General features: G+C 37.3%; 2 protein-coding genes across 29 annotated transcripts in view; one reads left to right on the plus strand and one right to left on the minus strand.

Annotated features, from left to right (window-relative positions):
- The window catches only part of VPS37A (VPS37A subunit of ESCRT-I), a 56,293-nt gene extending 46,059 nt beyond the window's left edge, over positions 1-10,234 (plus strand). For 8 of the 28 annotated variants that reach the window (XM_009454859.5, XM_063816181.1, XM_528291.9 and 5 more), the window contains one exon: positions 2,014-2,586. The gene's annotated coding sequence lies outside the window, so the exon portion shown is untranslated. Of the gene's footprint in view, positions 1-741; positions 2,587-5,087; positions 6,829-6,865 lie in introns of those variants that run through there. The other 20 variants (XR_010159220.1, XR_001720049.3, XR_010159218.1 and 17 more) reach the window with 9 other exon arrangements.
- Positions 3,637-17,736, minus strand: part of MTMR7 (myotubularin related protein 7) — a 115,466-nt gene continuing 101,366 nt past the window's right edge. The window contains exons 10-14 of the mRNA XM_016959125.4: positions 16,382-16,431; positions 12,864-13,064; positions 11,392-11,532; positions 9,159-9,285; positions 3,637-7,235 (exon numbers count right to left, since the gene is read on the minus strand). Coding sequence (XP_016814614.2) covers positions 6,873-7,235; positions 9,159-9,285; positions 11,392-11,532; positions 12,864-13,064; positions 16,382-16,431 — 882 coding nt within the window. The 3' untranslated portion in view covers positions 3,637-6,872. The remainder of the gene's footprint in view (positions 7,236-9,158; positions 9,286-11,391; positions 11,533-12,863; positions 13,065-16,381; positions 16,432-17,736) is intronic.

Below are 17,736 nucleotides of genomic sequence, written 5' to 3' on the forward strand. Positions count from 1 at the left end.
TTCTGAATTTGAATGTTGGGCTGTCTTGCTAGGTTGGGGAAGTTCTCCTGGATATCCTGAAGTGTGTTTTCCAACTTGGTTCCAGTCTCTCTGTCACTTTCAGGTACACCAATCAAACATAGGTTTTGTCTTTTCACATAGTCCCATGTTTCTTGGAGGCTTTGTTTGTTCCTTTTTCTTCTTTTTTCTCTAATCTTGTCTTCACGCTTTTTTTCATAAAATTGATCTTCAGTCTCTGATATCCTTTCTTCTGCTTGATCGATTTGGCTGTTGATACTATGTATGCTTCATGAAGTTCTCGTGCTGTGTTTTTCAGTTCCATCAGGTAGGTCATTTATTTATGTTCTTCTCTAAACTGATTAGTCTAGTTAGCAATTCTTCTAACCTTTTATCAAGGTTCTTAGCTTCCTTGCATTGAGTTAGAACATGCTCCTTTAGCTCTAAGGAGTTTATTACCCACCTTCTGAAGCCTACTTCTGTCAATTCATCAAACTCATTCTCAGTCCAGTTTTGTTCCCTTGCTGGCTAGGAGTTGTGATCCTTTGGAGGAGAAGAGGCTTTCTGGTTTTTTGAATTTTCAGCCTTTTTGCACTGGTTTTTCCTCATCTTCATGGATTTATCTACCTTTGTTCTTTGTTGTTGGTAACCTACGGATGGAATTTTTGCATGGTCGTCATTTTTGTTGATGTTGATGCTATTGCTTTCTGTTAGTTGTCTTTCTAACAAGCCCCTCTTCTGCAGGTCTGCTGGAGTTTGCTGGGGGTCTACTCCAGATCCTGTTTTCCTGGGTGTCACCAGCGGAGGCTGCAGAACAGCAAAGATTGCTGCCTGCTCCTTCCTCTGGAAGCTTTGTCCCAGAGGGGCACCTGCAAAGTGCCAGCCAGAGCTCTCCTGTATGAGCTGTCTGTCAACCCCTGCTGGGAGGTGTCTGCCTGTCAGGAGGCACGGTGGTCAGAGAACCACTTGAGGAGGCAGTCTGTCCCTTAGCAGAGCTAGAGCGTGGTGCTGGGTGATCCGCTGCTCTCTTCAGAGCCGGCAGGCAGGAACGTTTAAGTGTGTGCAAGCTGCCCCCACAGCCACCCCTTCCCCCAGGTGCTCTGTTGCAGGGAGATGGGAGTTTTATCTATAAGCCCCTGACTGGGGCCTCTGCCTTTCTTTCAGAGATGCCCTGCCCAGAGAGGAGGAATCTAGAGAGGCAGTCTGGCTACAGTGGCTTTGTGGAGCTGAGGTGGGCTTTGCCCAGTCCAAACTTCCCGGAGGCTTTGTTTACACTGTGAGGGGAAAACAGACTACTCAAACCTCATTAATGGTGGACGCCCCTCCCCCCACCAAGCTCCAGCATCCCAGGTCGACTTCAGACTGCTATGCTGGCAGTGAAAATTTCAAGCCAGTGGATCTTAGCTTGCTATACTCCATAGGGGTGGGATCCGCTGAGCAAGACCATTTGGCTCCCTGGCATCAGCCCCCTTTCCAGGAGAGTGAAGGGTTCTGTCTCGCTGGCGTTCCAGGCAGTACAAAAAAAAAAAAATTCCTGCAGCTAGCTCGATGTCTGGCCAAACGGCCACCTAGTTTTGTGGCTGAAACCCGGGGCCCTGGTGGTGTAGGCACCTGAGGGAATCTCCTGGTCTGTGGGTTGCGAAGACCGTGGAAAAAGCGTAGTATCTGGGCTGGGTAGCACAGTCCCTCAAGGCTTCCCTTGGCTAGGGGAGGTAGTTCCCTAACCCCTTGCACTTATCGGGTGAGGCAACACCCCACCCTGCTTCTGCTCACCCTCCGTGGGCTACAGCCACTGTCTAACCAGTCCCAGTGAGATGAACCAGGTATCTCAGTTGGAAATGCAGAAATCACCTGCCTTCTCTGTTGGTCTCCCTGGGAGCTGCAGACTGGAGCTGTTCCTATTCAGCCATCTTGCCTGGGAGCCACTGTGGGCAAATCTTAATTGGAAGATAATGTAAAGAGATACATATTTATCTTCTTAAATATTAGAGGTATTTTTTATTGTTTTCTTTCTAGATTTTCCTGGAAACATGAACTGCCAAGAGAGGAATGGGACACAAAACTAAACACTGTTTTATATTTATGGTTTGCAAACTGGCATTTCATCAGTGGCTAAATTCACAGATATCCTATATAGATTGTATACAGAACTGAGACTGATTTTGTACCGATTAGAATGATTGCTATGATCTTTGAGAAATTTTTCTGCACTATTTGCACTGAAATGTTTATTTATTGTTGATAAATTGTATCATATTTAAGTTCCACTGCTGTTCCTCTTATCTTGATTAAATGCCTATGCATGTACTTTTAGCTAGTTTTTAATATTTTATAAAACTTCATTTAAATTTGTATTTTTAACTTGAAGTTCCATTTCTTTATCAAGGATGGTATTTAGATTTTTTTCCTCTTAACCTTTTTTGAAAAACTATTTTCAACTGTGAGGAAACCCTTATTTTTCTTTCTTTGTGGATAAAACTTTCAAAAGCAATTTAAGATATTCATAGTGTTAGGAAACACCAAACCTGCCTATGTGCCATCTCACAAAAGAAACTTTTAATACCTACAATAAATCAAAAGAATAAACCAGCTGTTCTTATATATTGTTTCATTTTTAAAACTAAAGATGCATTTAAGAAGCAATACAAGTAAATATTTTACCTAATAGGAAAAAAAAAGTTGCCTTTCATTTAAACCATTCCAACAGAAATTCTCATGCTAATTTAAAATATATATATATCTGGTAGGTTTGTGGTTGGATAGGTTTTCTAAATTCCTAATGTTAAAAACAATCTTTATGTTAATAAACACTAAATCTATACACAAAAAAGTCAATGAACTTTTCTGACCTTTACTGTGAGTTACCTTTTCCTAAGAGGAAAGCTATAGTAATAAGTAAAATTTAATTTTTAGGCAATCCTGATTTTTAATGAATTTAATTGAGTGTTCTTATATACTACATTGAGCAATTTGCTTCTATACCGTGTCACAAAATTCATGTATTTCTTGAGAAGCCCTAAAAGCTCATAAAGGAAAATGCCGTGAACTATGTAGCTCAGGCTTGGTAAGGTACCATCTAAATTACAAAACAAACTAATGCATAATTTTGCTTAAATTTCATCCCAGTATGATTGTCTTCCCAACAACACCAGCATATAGTATAGATTGTCTTTTTTATATTTTTTAGTTCTTCCTGTACATGTTTTTGGCAATAAAGTTATAGGAAAAACAAAATTATTTTGTTAGAATTAAAACATGCTTAATATTTAGTCTGTTTGTGGAGGGCAAGTATTCACGTGGACTAAGATACAATGTTGGATACAGAAAATAACTTTCATTGTCTTCCTGACACTGTGCTAAGGGCATGCTGTTAAAGCTTCAAAATGACCAGATGAGGAAGGAATAATTAATTATTACTCCTGATTTGTAGATAACTGAGGTAAGAGTGTTTCAAATTTATGATAGTCTTTTGGGTATTCAGAAACCTTTCCTTATACTGCACTGGCCACCAGAGCTTAATTTTCCCAGCAGTTACAGCAATGGGAGATATAACAGTCTCAATCTTTTGCCAACAATCAGGTTCCTAGAAACCAGGTAGGTGTATCCCATAACAAGGGAGGAGCATACCACAGCCCTTCATTTGATTAATTCATTTGATCTATATCTATTTTATTAAGTACCTACTAGGAATAAGGCATTGTGGAAATACTATACAAAGATAAACATTGTTTAGATGCTTATCTACTTTCCTTTTCACCAGAAAAACAGAAAAAAAAGAAACATTTTCTTACAGAGTAAATATGTTCTACATAATCACATGAGTAGTTCATCTCAGTGTTTTTTATTCTTTAAAGTTGAACTATCCCAGTTTCATTCTATACCATTCATTGGATAACCTTGTTACAACCCAGTCATGAAACAGAGCAGTGTGATCAGTTATCTGCATTTAACAAATAGACAAATCAGTTTACATAAAGGTTATATATGTCACCCACGATGAAAAGAATCTGCATTTGAATATGCCCGTATGAATGTGGGTTCTGTTTTTGCAACAGAGATTAAGTGACCATTTTTTCTAATAATTTTATGGCTATATATTTTCTTCATAAAAATTGGTCACATCGGAGAAGCAGTGCCACAGGAAAAATGAAATGCATGTGAAAGTTTGTATTCTGATTTTACAAGATGAGATAGAAATCAGAATTATAGAGGAATACTTAGGAGTTACTAGGCTAATCAGTGTACGAATTTGTCATAGGTAGAGATTTAAACGTTAATATCTTAAAATAGAAGAAAATTCTAAATCAGTGAGATATAAACTAAAGAGACCCACTTCAAAGTTGAAAGAAATTTCTAGGCATAAATTGAGACTAGGAAATTTATATCAGAATAGAGGGTGCTTGACACATATATATGCTTAAATTGAAGGACAGCTCAGATTCATTTTTAGGAGAAGAAAGTAAACTAATGTGCTCTTAAAGAATAAAAATTTATTCTATGGTTTCTGTCTCTGATCATCACCTTCCATTCTATAAAAAGCTCAGTTACTGATTTGCTGGGTCATGGTCAAAATTCTTACCTATTTCATATCAACTTTAAAAAATAAATTACTTGCATTCTACATATTACTAATTGGGAAGTAATATGCCTCTAATCAGTTTTATACTGGATTATTCCCTATGCTTTAAACCACTGCTCTCAATAAAACACTTCCTGATTAATGTTTGATTATTAGATATTTTAGTCTTGTTGGGGATATTTTAGTCTTGTTGGGTTAGCCATGCTCTTTGAAGAATCTGTGAAAGTACAGTAAAGTTAAGTTTTAATAAGCAATAAATGTAACCTTTTATATAAATCTCAGTGCTAGGTTAACTTCTAATAAGTAGACGAACATGTTACATAAATTATAATGTCTTGTAAAAAAGTTGAGGGGACTAAAAGTTTATGACTCTGATATGGAAGTTGTCATATTAAAAAAACTACATTTTAAAACATCAAATATTTATACTATTTGCTTTTCAAATAAAAGCATAGTGCTGTTTGGCATAGATACTTTGTCATTTTTTAAAAAATGTTTATTGTTTTTATAGACATACACTGTCAAATGGAAGAAATTAAAGCCACATCCTCAATATTAGGCAACAGAGTTTCTAAGAGTGGACAGCTCCAAGAAGGTTGTGAAGTGAGTTGTTATAAAAATGTGAAAGCCATTACCACTATATCCTAAGTTTTATTTTAGCAAGGTATTCCCTATTACATATAGTATACTGCAGAAAATGAATAAACATTCCTTGTACTTAATTTGGGAACTGCTCAGCAGAGAATGCCCAAATTTTATATTCTGAAAGAATTAATTACACTTGCTTTATTTTTTACATTAACAGTACTTTTAAATCACAGTTCTCTAATATATTCTATTTTTAAATATGATGAACACAATTAAATGTTTTCATTTATATATATTGCAACACTCCCTCCAAATCTTTCATACTAGAGAGATCAGCAATGTTGCTTTCTTGCCCTCGTCCTCATTTCAACGAAATGTAGTAATTCTCCCATAAAAAAAATCAGATATTCAAAATATTGATGTAAATTGTAAAGTTTAAATTAATCCTTTCACATATTCAAAATATTGATGTAAATTGTAAAGTTTAATCCTTTTACATTCTAGAATGTACTAATATATTAAAACCATACAGTGTGAATACCATTTATTTATGTCCAAACATGGCCACTTTTCCCCACTAAGTTTAATTTAGGTCACCTAGTGAAGTCTTTTTTAACTCATAAGATAGGGGAGGGACCCTCCCTTAAATGTGCAGTGTAACAAAACAAAAATTGTTTTCAGAACTTTTAGCAGTCAGTGGTCATGAGATGTTACTAAGGTTAATTAAACCATATTAGCCAGTTACATAATTTCTAAAATGATAGATTACAAAACCTATTCCCTTCATTAAACAGACATGACAACCCAATTCTCTGGTTCTTGAAACTGGATTTTCACTCACAGATGTTTTATCTACTAACTTTATAATGTGATACTTTGAGATCAGGCTGGTGGCTGGCCCACACTGTCGGTAGTGTAGTCTCTAGAATAGTAATAAAAGGTTATTACAAGAAAGCTGATACTTAAATTCATATGTAAGACCAGGAGAATGAATGTTGCTTCTACCTCGTTAGCTATTAAATCGGTGTTAGAGAAAAAGTGAGATACAAGGTTTAGCATTTTTAAAAAATGAGGAGAAACAGACTATAGATCTCAGAGAAAAGCAACAAAATTATTCTAACAATTCAAAATATATGCTCTAAGGAAAAGTTAAAGTGATGATTATGCCTGAAAGATAAGCAATTAAAAGCTCCTTAGGAATGCATCTATTAACTAAAAGGGGTGCATCTCACCAATGTGCCTGTTTTTAGAAATATGTATAAGACGGTCAGAAAGGAGGATAATGTCAGATGCTTTAGAAAACACAAAATATGCATCTGGAAGTGAACTAAAAGAATCATGATGATCACAGATGTGAGGGAAAGGAGTGGAGGCTTTTTGAGAGATGCATGCTATGACAAGGAAGATAGATACTGATCACTTCAGGTAATGACAGAAGTAATTGCTCTGCAGTGAATATAATTTTCATAGTCTAGGATGAGCTTCAAAATGGTGAATAATTTTCCTTATATTTGATAAATGAAATGACTACGTCTTCTTCAGTATCTAAGAAATCAAGAACTGGGCACTTTTTTCCCTTTTCATAGCTGCATTAAAATAGTTCTCAATGACATGCACCATTTCTTGTTTTTACAATAAACTACCTTGTTCCCTTGTTTTTGGAAGTGTTGCTTATGTGTCCTTTACTTTGGAACTCCAAAGGGAAACTTCAGGCAGTGAGAAACACGGCTTCATCAGAATCCCGGTCCTTGCCACTATCTTCGCTCGGTGCATGCTCACCACCACTTGGAGACCGACAGCTCAAATCCTCCACCCCGGACTCTTGGTCACTGTTGGCTGACAGATCTGGATCTGAACTTTTCAGATTGTCTTGGGTTAGAATCAGAGCAGAATCTTCATCGCCTTGTGAAGGGCTCCGGGATGGAAATGATTTCATATTCCCACTGTAATCCTGGGGAGTGTTGGCTATGCTGTTGTCTGAGGTAGAAAACCCTGAGTGCTTGCTGGGCTCACTTTGCTTACTCTTCACCTTAGTGCAATTTAACTGGACCTTTTGAATTTTTTCCAGCCTCTAAGAAAGAAATAACAATTTCAGGGGAAAAATCATAAATAACTTATCTTTTTCTATATATGCATGCCTTTAGCATTTGTTACCTCCCAGGTGGGTATAATGTTAAGAACATGTGACTCAGAGGGATGTGAGTTCAAACCTGGACTTCACGACCTTGGACAAAATCTGTGAGGCCTGCTTTATCTCTAATGTAAGGATAATACCTGCCTTGACATAGGTTTTCTATAATCATAAACAATATAGCACAGCTGAAGCACCCAGTGAACGCTAGTCTCCCTCTTTTCTATACCTACATGGTTTCAAATGATGAGTCTCATCCCATGAACTCAAAAAACATTTTTTAGAAATCAGGAATGAAGTGTTTATCATCTAACTTTTATGCTGAGATACAATTCACTTACCATGAAACTCACCCTTTTAAAGTATACAATTCAGTGGTTTTTAGTTATATTCACAAGGTTGTGCAACGATCACTACTAATTATAAAACACTGTCATCACCTCCCCTGCCGAAAGAAAACCCCATACTCATTAGCAGTCATTTCCCATTCCTATCTCCCCACAGCCCCTGGCTACTACTGATCAACTTCTATCTCTATGGATTTGCCTAGTCTAGATGTTTTATATAAATTGAATGGAATCATACAACATGTGGATTTTTGTATCTGGCTTCCTTCACTTAGCTTATGTTCTCAAAATTCATTCATGGTACAGCATGTATCAAGTACTTCATTCCTTTTTCTGGCTGAACAGTATTCCATTACATGGATATACCAGATTTTGTTTCCCCATTCATCATGTCATGGACACCTGGGTTGTTCAGAATACATTTCACCAGATTTCATGTTTTGATGTTAACAGAGGAGGTGTTATAAGATCAAGTATTATGTATTCATTCAAAACCATTCATTTAGGTTATGTGCAAAAGCACTGTGCTGGGCAGTGTGAGGAACAGAGATAAATACAGACCCAGCCTTAAGGAACATGGAGTAGTGGAGCAGAGAGAGGCAGAGTTCATGCAATGTAAGAATTTCAAAAAGGCAAAAGTTCTTGAAGAGGGATGAAATGGTAAGGTTAGAAGGAAGAGAACAGAGTAAGTTTCAGGGAGGAAGGAACATTTCAACAGGACTGTGAAAGATTTAAACTTGGACATGCTGGTGATAGTAAGCATTCCTGACAGGAGTAGGGACAGTGAGAGGACAAACACAAAGGTAGGAAGGTCTAAATTGTATACAAGCAGCAGAAACCATTAAATATTAGCATGGAAAATAAAGCCGAAGAGAGAAAATCTCAAATGCCAGCCTAAGGAATTTTGACTTTGTAATAAGGAAGAGCCAGTTTTAAAGAGCCAGACTGCTAGAATAGACTAATAGAATACTAAGATGTTCATAAACTACATTAGTACCATTGGAAACAAAGTTATCCAATTAGGAAAAGCATTTTATTATAACCTCCCTGTCCAAGTACAGGGAAGTTAATAGAAGACAAAAGATAAGACTTTACAGTCAGTCTCCCCTTTTACCAATTATAGATTAATATAATAGTTAACATAATTTTTAAAAGTGGGGAAAGATTTTTACAAGTACATATATTTGATTTTATTCTTTTACTTTTTCACACTTTCCAGAAAAAAAATTAATTTTACTACTCTCAAATAACAGTAACCAAAAAAGTTGACCTAAAATAAGGAACAACCAAAAATTTGTGGAACTGAGCCACAAACCAGATGTGTGAAATGCATTAAATGCCTAGGCTTGGGCTTCGGTTATCTGAGTCCTGACCTGGATGGGGTTGTGTTTCAGGTGTTCTACTGACTAAAAATGTGAAATAATTGTATTGCACTGAATCTTAAGAGGCTTTCATGAAGCCTTGCTCTTCAAGAAATAAGCACAGAAAATAGATTAACAAAGCAAGTATGTCTTACTTCTTCCAGGGCCTCTAGTTCTTCCTCTAGCTGCTGAGTTTCTTCCTTCACTGCCATTAGGTAATCTGTAACTGATTGTCGGGGCTGCATCCCCTTTTCAAAGCGGTTATACATTCCACTCCAAAACCTGGAAAGGATGGCAAAGCGTCATGATACCACCTTATCACAGTCTGAAAATTCACATCCTCAAGTCTTCTAAGGTAGCTATGATACCACAGTCTTAATAATAACCAAATGCAAATTTCAGCCTCAAAAAAGCCACTACTTAAGGTAATAATTTCATGTTGATGTTTTTTTTCTTGGGTCAGTAAATGGCTTTTGGGGAGAATAAGTTTATGAAAAGTCTACCTGTATATATGAATTAGAAAGCACAGAATACATTTTTCTAAAATTAAAATAGTACATGTAACCATTTCCTTTTAAGAAAATGGCTCTTAGTTTTCAACTTTGAAATTGTATATTTAGAATCTTTCAGCTACAAAGGGAATCTTAAACTTGCAGCTTTTATCTTTTGTATCACGACCACTAAAAGTTGACATTTGCATTGGCAATAACCTCCCCCCTCCCCCGCTTTTTTTTTTTAATGGCAGAGTTTCGCTCTTGTCACCCAAACCGAAGTGCAGTGGTGTGATATCGGCTCCTTGCAACCTCCACCTCCCGGGTTCAAGCGATTCTCCTGCCTCAGCCTCCCAAGTACCTGGGATTACAGGCATGCACCACCATGCCTAATTTTATATTTTTTTTAGTAGAGACAGGGTTTCACCATGTTGGTCAGGTTGGTCATGAACTCCTGACCTCAGGTGATCCACCCACCTCAGCCTCCCAAAGTGCTGGATTACAGGCGGGAGCCACCACGCCTGACCAATAAATCCCTTTTTATCCTACACAAAAAAGCAACTGGAGTGCAAATGAGAAAAATGGTGTTATCATAGAGTTACCCTTAGAATCACTATTTTATTTATGTAGATAAGTAAGTACTTTGAGGGCAAGGACTTGGTGTCATTGTTTTATCTGCAGTGCCCAGAACAGTGTTTGATCCTCAATAAAATATGTGTTGACTAGCTGTTAATAATAAATTAGTTGCAATCCAACTGGTCATATCTCAACAGCTCTTAAAACTTGTTTTACATGCACTATGGAGGCTTTTGTTTAGTATGATAGAATATTCTGCTATAAATTCTGAGAAGATAATTAGATTGAAATAATTAAGAAAAAAAACCTTGAGAAACGAAATCTATACAGGGAGAAAAGCCATCAAGTCTGTGTCAGGAGTGAGTAGGAAGAAAGAGATGGGGTTTCTGTTTATTCTGCATGAGTCTTTTGATGTTGCTGACCTTTGAGTTTTTTCACATTATACAAGCCTAACAAGGAAGCCAAAGGAAAAAACATACGTATCTAGCACATACCTAGTAGAACTTGTAGGATGCCACCCTGCTCTCCCCATCCTCCCCATACATACAATCTTTTTTTTTTTTTTTTTTTTTTGAGATGGAGTTTTGCTCTTGTTGCCCAGGCTGGAGTGCAACGATCTCGGCTCACCGCAACCTCCTCCTCCCTGGTTCAAGTGATTCTCCTGTCTCAGCCTCCCGAGTAGCTAGGATTACAGGCACCCACCACCATGCCCAGCTAATTTTTGTATTTTTAGTAGAGACGGGGTCTCGCCACGTTGGCCAGGCTGGTCTTGAACTCCTGACCTAGGGTGATCCACCCGCCTCGGCCAGTACATACAATCTTAACGTAATTTCCACAAGGGAAGTACTTCCAGTAGGACTTAATTCAGTGGAGACAAAAAGGCAACCTATTATGTTAGTGCAAAATTAATTGCGGTTTTTGCCTTTTTGTTGTTTAACGGCAAAAAACCACAATTATTTTTGCTCCAACCTTAACACGTCATGATCACTGTTGAAACTTGTGATTCCACATTTGACTTAAGGCATTTGCATTATTCTCTTTCATTTGCTTTTAAAAAAATAAATTGGAACTTAACCTTTTTATGATACCATTATTATAAAACATCACCTCCTGAAGAAAATTCCACATTTAGGAGGAATAAAGAGGCAGAGGAGTCACTGGCAAAAATACCAGATCAGATATTCAAGCATCTCCCTCTGGTGTCTTTTGTGTCCAATAAAAGCCTCAAAGATCAGTGTCATACACTTTGACCTCTGAATGTTAAACGGTACCAGAATCCAAGTTCATACCATAGCTACAAAGTTACCAAGGATTTACATACTTGTACATGAAGTTACATGGTGTTGTAGGGAGATGAAGGGTTCCCTGAGTCTGGCTGTGATCAGCTCTAAACAGAGGATTCAGGTAGTCGGCCCGATTCTTCCACAGGTGAGCCCATAATGAGTATGTTCTTTCTTGAATCCTGTTATAAAGAAAATAAGTCTATAAATGACCTATTTTGGTGCTTACACACAGTAGATATGTTATATTAATGCTGGAAAGGAACTAATAATTGTTACCTGAAAACCACGTGTCTGTTCGATAGCAGGTAAATGTATCATCTTGGTGACTTCATGGTATAGAGGGAGAACACTGTAATAATCTCAACTTCACCACCATCTGTACTGGCCTTGACAAGGTGTTCGATTCGTGTGTGTGTGTGTGTGTGTGTGTGTGTGTGTGTTAAGCTGTTCTTTTGGGGGGAGTTTTTTCCCCCAAATAGTGTGTGTGTGTGTGTGTGTGTGTGTGTGTGTGTGTGTGTGTGTGTGTGTTAAGCTGTTCTTTTGGGGGGAGTTTTTTCCCCCAAACAGTCATTGGACATTTATAATTTGTCAGACCCTATTCTAAATGTTTCACATGTTTTCTCTCATTTAATCCTCATTGAGTTGCTGTGAGATATGTCTAATTTACAGATGAAGAAACTGAGGAATAGAGAGAATAAGTGGTTTCCCAAAGTCCTATAGCTAGTAAGTGGAAAAGCCATATTCAGACCCAAGCAGATACTGTTAGAATTGGCTAGTCAGGTACAAGAAAACAGGTGACCCTAAAGGATACAACTCTGCTCCTTCTAAATCATCTCCATCTCCATGGACTCACACTTGAGCTTCCTTAGAGAAAACAAACTAGTATCCACTACAAAAATTAATTTTCTTTATGAGTCCATTTCATTTGAACTGATCATTCCCCAAATTAAATCTGATAATGTTGTATACACCATAGTTAAAACCATTTCATTTTATGAAAATTTAAAAAATGTTCTCTCGTGTATACTGCCTAAATCACTTTGTTGTAAGTTTTTTACTATCACTTATTTTAAAGTCCACATTTTATCTACTTTTACCCTTGGATAAATCAATACAGTTTTAATCTGAATGAATTCTGGCCTTTATATTTGCTTTCCCAATTAAATTTGCAATTTTTATTATGGTAGCATAGCCACCAAAGATATCTAACCTTTTCCTTTTAAATGCAAAAACCACTTTTTTGACTCCAGAAAATTCCCTTTCGATATTCATGCATCAAGTCTGTCAAGCTGTCTATCAGGCAGAAACTGAAGGAAAAAATGAAACTATTTATCTGTCAGTTGATGACATTTAAACCATTTATGAAATGACACCAGGAAAAAGAAAATAAAACTAATCTGTCAGCATAGGTATGTGACTAAATGAAAAAAGTCTTCAAAATTATGAAAGGCCACCTAAAATTATCAGTCATCAAAATCTTTAAATAAAAGTTAAACACCAAAACACTTACTTGAGTTCTCGTCTCTCCTTTTGGCTGTTACATAGGAAGTTTCCAAACTGGCAGGAATAAATGTGATGTTGAATGTGAATCAAAAACCTCTCATTGAACTCAAAGGCACAGGGAAATTGTTCCATTAACTGCCAAACACACTCAATGAACTGGTCAATAACTGGAGAGATTTCTTTTGGGTCACCATCTAGATTGCCATATCTATAAAACAAAGCATTAGAGACTTTTTAAGGCAGATTTATTTTTAAATTACAAAGCCATAAATGCAAAAACAACCATAAAAGCAACCCTAGTTCCTAAGTAAATCTTATCTTACAAACTTGGAATGACAAAAAAGGTAGAAAAGTTAAGATTTTAAATTCAAATTTCCAGAGCAACTTTGTAGTGACGGTCTGGATAGAAGGGATGTGTTCACATTATAGTTACAAAAGAAAGTGTTAGTGCAAGAAATAAAATTCAAAGACACTTTCCACAGAAAAAGGGCATTTTTAAATTCATTCCTTAAAAGTACATTAGAACTTTTAAAATAAATGTTGCACTTTATGAGCGGGTGAGAAGAAATGTCCAAACAACTTTAAGGCTCTTCATTTTTTGCGCTGTTTTGTTGGGAAGGGATGAGGAAAAAGACAACTTGAAAAAAAAAATAGTGGTTTCCCAAGTTGCCAAGAATATTCCCATTCCTAAAGCAGTTAAAGCTTATCACGTGATTTATTTCCATGTGACCACAGATTCCACATGTATTTTTCTTTTATCTCCCATTGCTTTGCTTTTCAAGAGCACATCAGACTCGTCTTCCTCAAATGTGTATTGATTTTAAAATGAAGACTCCTTAGCCCTTTACACTATTGTGTGAGTTTTACAGAGAATCCAAAAGGATGTTTTGGTGTCATCAAAGACAAAATAACAATATAGAACCCCGTGTTAGTAAGAGATCATCACCTTGAGGAAGAGAAATGAGCAATGATCAGTTTTAGAGTTTTCCCAAGAGTGGGAACATTGGAAATTGTCTAGAAACTTCTCAGATGTTACAGTTTCTCACCTTTGGTAGCTTTAAAAAGTGTTACCTAGGCTAGCCATATGTAGAAAGCTGAAACTGGATCCCTTCCTTGCACCTTATACAAAAATTAATTCAAGATGGATTAAAGACTTAATTGTTAGACCTAAAACTATAAAAACCCTAGAAGAAAACCTAGGCAATACCATTCAGGACATAGGCATGGGCAAGGACTTCATGTCTAAAACACCAAAAGCAATGGCAACAAAAGACAAAATTGACAAATGGGATCTAATTAAACTAAAGAGCTTCTGCACAGCAAAAGAAACTACCATCAGAGTGAACAGGCAACCTACAGAATGGGAGAAAATTTTTGCAACCTACTCATCTGACAAAGGGCTAAAATCCAGAATCTACAATGAACTCAAACAAATTTACAAGCAAAAAACAACCCCATCAAAAAGTGGGCAAAGGATATGAAAAGACACTTCTCAAAAGAAGACATTTATGCAGCCAAAAGACACATGAAAAAATGCTCATCATCACTGGCCATCAGAGAAATGCAAATCAAAACCACAATGAGGTACCATCTCACACCAGTTAGAATGGCGATCATTAAAGTCAGGAAACAACAGGTGCTGGAGAGGATGTGAAGAAATAGGAACACTTTTACACTGTTGGTGGGACTGTAAACTAGTTCAACCATTGTGGAAGTCAGTGTGGCGATTCCTCAGGGATCTAGAACTAGAAATACCATTTGACCCAGCCATCCCATTACTGGGTATATACCCAAAGGATTATAAATCATGCTGCTATAAAGACACATGCACATGTATGTTTATAGCGGCACTATTCACAATAGCAAAGACTTGGAACCAACCTATATGTCCAACAACGATAGACTGGATTAAGAAAATGTGGCACATATACACCATGGAATACTATGCAGCCATAAAAAACGATGAGTTCATTTCCTTTGTAGGGACATGGATGAAACTGGAAACCATCATTCTCAGCAAACTATCGCAAGGACAAAAAACCAAACACCACATGTTCTCACTCATAGGTGGGAACTGAACAATGAGAACACACGGACACAGGAAGGGGAACATCACACACCGGGGACTGTTGTGGGGTGGCGGGAGGGGGGAGGGATAGCATTAGGAGATATACCTAATGCTAAATGACGGGTTAATGGGTGCAGCACACCAACATGGCACATGTATATATATGTAACAAACCTGCACGTTGTGCACATGTACCCTAAAACTTAAAGTATAATAATAATAAAATTAAAAAATAAAAATAAAGTAAAATGAGGAAGAAAAAAATAATTGCATTATGGGAGACTATGATTTATTTTTGCATAAAGGGAATTTTAGTCTTTTATGGCTTCAGAATTATTTCAAAATAAACTTTACTGAAAATCAAAAAAAAGGTTGCCTAATATTAACGTATTTTTTCCTTATCAAACAATTATCTAGCTGATCTTCAGTCATTTCCATATTCTCTCTGTCATCTGTCTCCTATCTTGGAGATCCTAACTGCCTAGCATGTAATATTAATAGAACCCCAAACTGAAAATAATGCCATGTTAAGAAGTTTATCTAATTGAGGGCTTTAATTTTCTCATTGGTAAATGGAATTCCTATGCTTTCCTGGAAAAAATTAGAAAAATAGAATTCCTGAAAATCACAGAATTAGTGATCAATTAATGCTAAAAGCAAAAAACTACAAAAATATACTTGAGCAGTTGCATGCATTTAGAATTTTAAGAAAACACAGTAAAACTTCTGAAAATATATATCAAACTAATGAAACTTGCTGCCTAAATTTAAATTTTATCACCAAAGACTAAACTAAGTACAGCTATACAATTCAAGATTCCAAGAGTAGAGAACACCAGAACACAATACAGGCATCAACACTGACAAAAGGAGGCTGGTGACTCCCAAAACAACAGCTTTGGCATCCCCATTCCACAGATGAGAGACCAAAGGTCAGACAGCACAGACGTCCAAGGCCAGACAGTGAATACCATGGCCTGGATCTGGAGTTGGATATGTCTGGTTCTGAAGCCTTCATCACCACTCCAGAGACATCTGGGACAAACTGCACTCCGATACAAATGCCTTAGGACTATAGAAGATCAAAGAGAAACTGTTCCACGGGCAGTTCACAACTTGCAGACTAAAGTGAATCTCTGGACTTCTAAAATGGAATAATTTAGTAAGTCACATGCAAATGGCAGGAGGAAGGGAAGGCTGATCCTCACTAAGACAATGAACAAGCATTCTCTGTCTCTTCTTGAACAAGTTAACATTAGTTAGTTCTGCCCAACTGTTACCAAAAGGAATCAGTTATAACTTCATTTATCTATGATATGACATATACAACAAAATTTAAGCTTTCTGAATAAGAGACACTCAAAAAACAAGACGATTTTCCCCTAAATATTCAATTGAAATTTTCAGAAACAGTGCTTTTATTCTAAACATTCAAAACAGTCTTAAATATTACTTACCGGTGATTAAACTTATGACCAAAGGAAATCCAGTCCTTTTCAATTAATACCTACACAAGAAAGAATACAAATATCTCGCAGAGAAGCAAACGAAAAATAAGAGACCACACAACCAATAATGTTGAGGAATTCAGAGGCACTTGCAGAAGTCCCCACCCTCGAGTAACCTGCAAATGCATGAACAGGCATTATCCACCCATACAGAGATGCACATGGCAAAGGCAAAGTTGAAGGTCATCCATAGGAACAGTGAGTGGAAATGGATGTATAAAAATGCAGGAACCCCACCCGCTGAATGCTTCCTGTGTGCCAGGCACTGTTCACATTGCTTTATGTATGATCTCTAAATGTAGGATAGGTATTCTCACTCTTTTAGAAGGGGAAACTGAAGGAAAGAGGTTTCATATTCGCCCCAGATCATGCTACTAGGAAGGAGACACCACTTCACAGCCCAGCTCTCTCCACTTCAAACCCTATCTCAACCAATGTGTGATGCTGCCTCTCAGTGTAATGTAAATTACCAACCTCTTTACAAAAACAATTGGGAAGTTTTTCAGTGATCTTTTCTACACATTATAAGAATTCTAAAATGATGGTGTTTGGGGTATATTCAGAGCTTCAGCCCTGCTTTGAAATTAGGGTTAACATGAATTTCTAAGTCTGAGGCAGTCCAGATTATTATTTTTAAGTATTTATTTTGGTTTTGTATTTTATATTGTTTTATATTTTAAAATTTATTTTTGAGACAGGATCTCACTCGGCCACGTAGGCTGGAGTGCAGTGATGAGATCATGGCTCACTACACCCTTGACCTCCTGAGCTCGAGCGATCCTCCCACCTCAGCCCAAGTAGCTGGGACCACAGGTGGGCTCTACCACACCTCGCTAATTTTTTTTAAATTTTTTATAGAGACGAGGTCTCGCCATGTTGCCCAGGCTGGTCTCAAACTCTGGGGCTCCAGCAATCCTCCCTCCTTAACCTCCCAAAATGCTGGGATTACAGGTGTGAGCTACCACACCCAGCCTGGATTTTAAAAAGTGTTCAGTCAAGTAATACGGATAGTCTGATCAATATCCCCAGTGCTTTAAAGTGGCCAGAGATTTCCCCTTACAAAGAAATATGAACTAGTGGAAGTCTGTTCTTGACAACTCGAGACATTTTCTTTGGGTTGAAAGTTTAATGGGGCACAATGAGAACGAGTTGATGATGGAAACACGTGTGCAGGAGAAGAGCCTAAGGGCAGTGTGTGACTGGCAACCTCTTTACTCTCCAAATGCAAATGAAGCAATCCAGCCCTCCTGACCTCAGTCCAGCAGGGATCTGAAGCAAGGATATCACTTTGAGGTGTCAATGCT

This window comes from Pan troglodytes, chromosome 7 (assembly GCF_028858775.2).
Source record: "Pan troglodytes isolate AG18354 chromosome 7, NHGRI_mPanTro3-v2.0_pri, whole genome shotgun sequence".
Taxonomy (NCBI): domain Eukaryota; kingdom Metazoa; phylum Chordata; class Mammalia; order Primates; family Hominidae; genus Pan; species Pan troglodytes.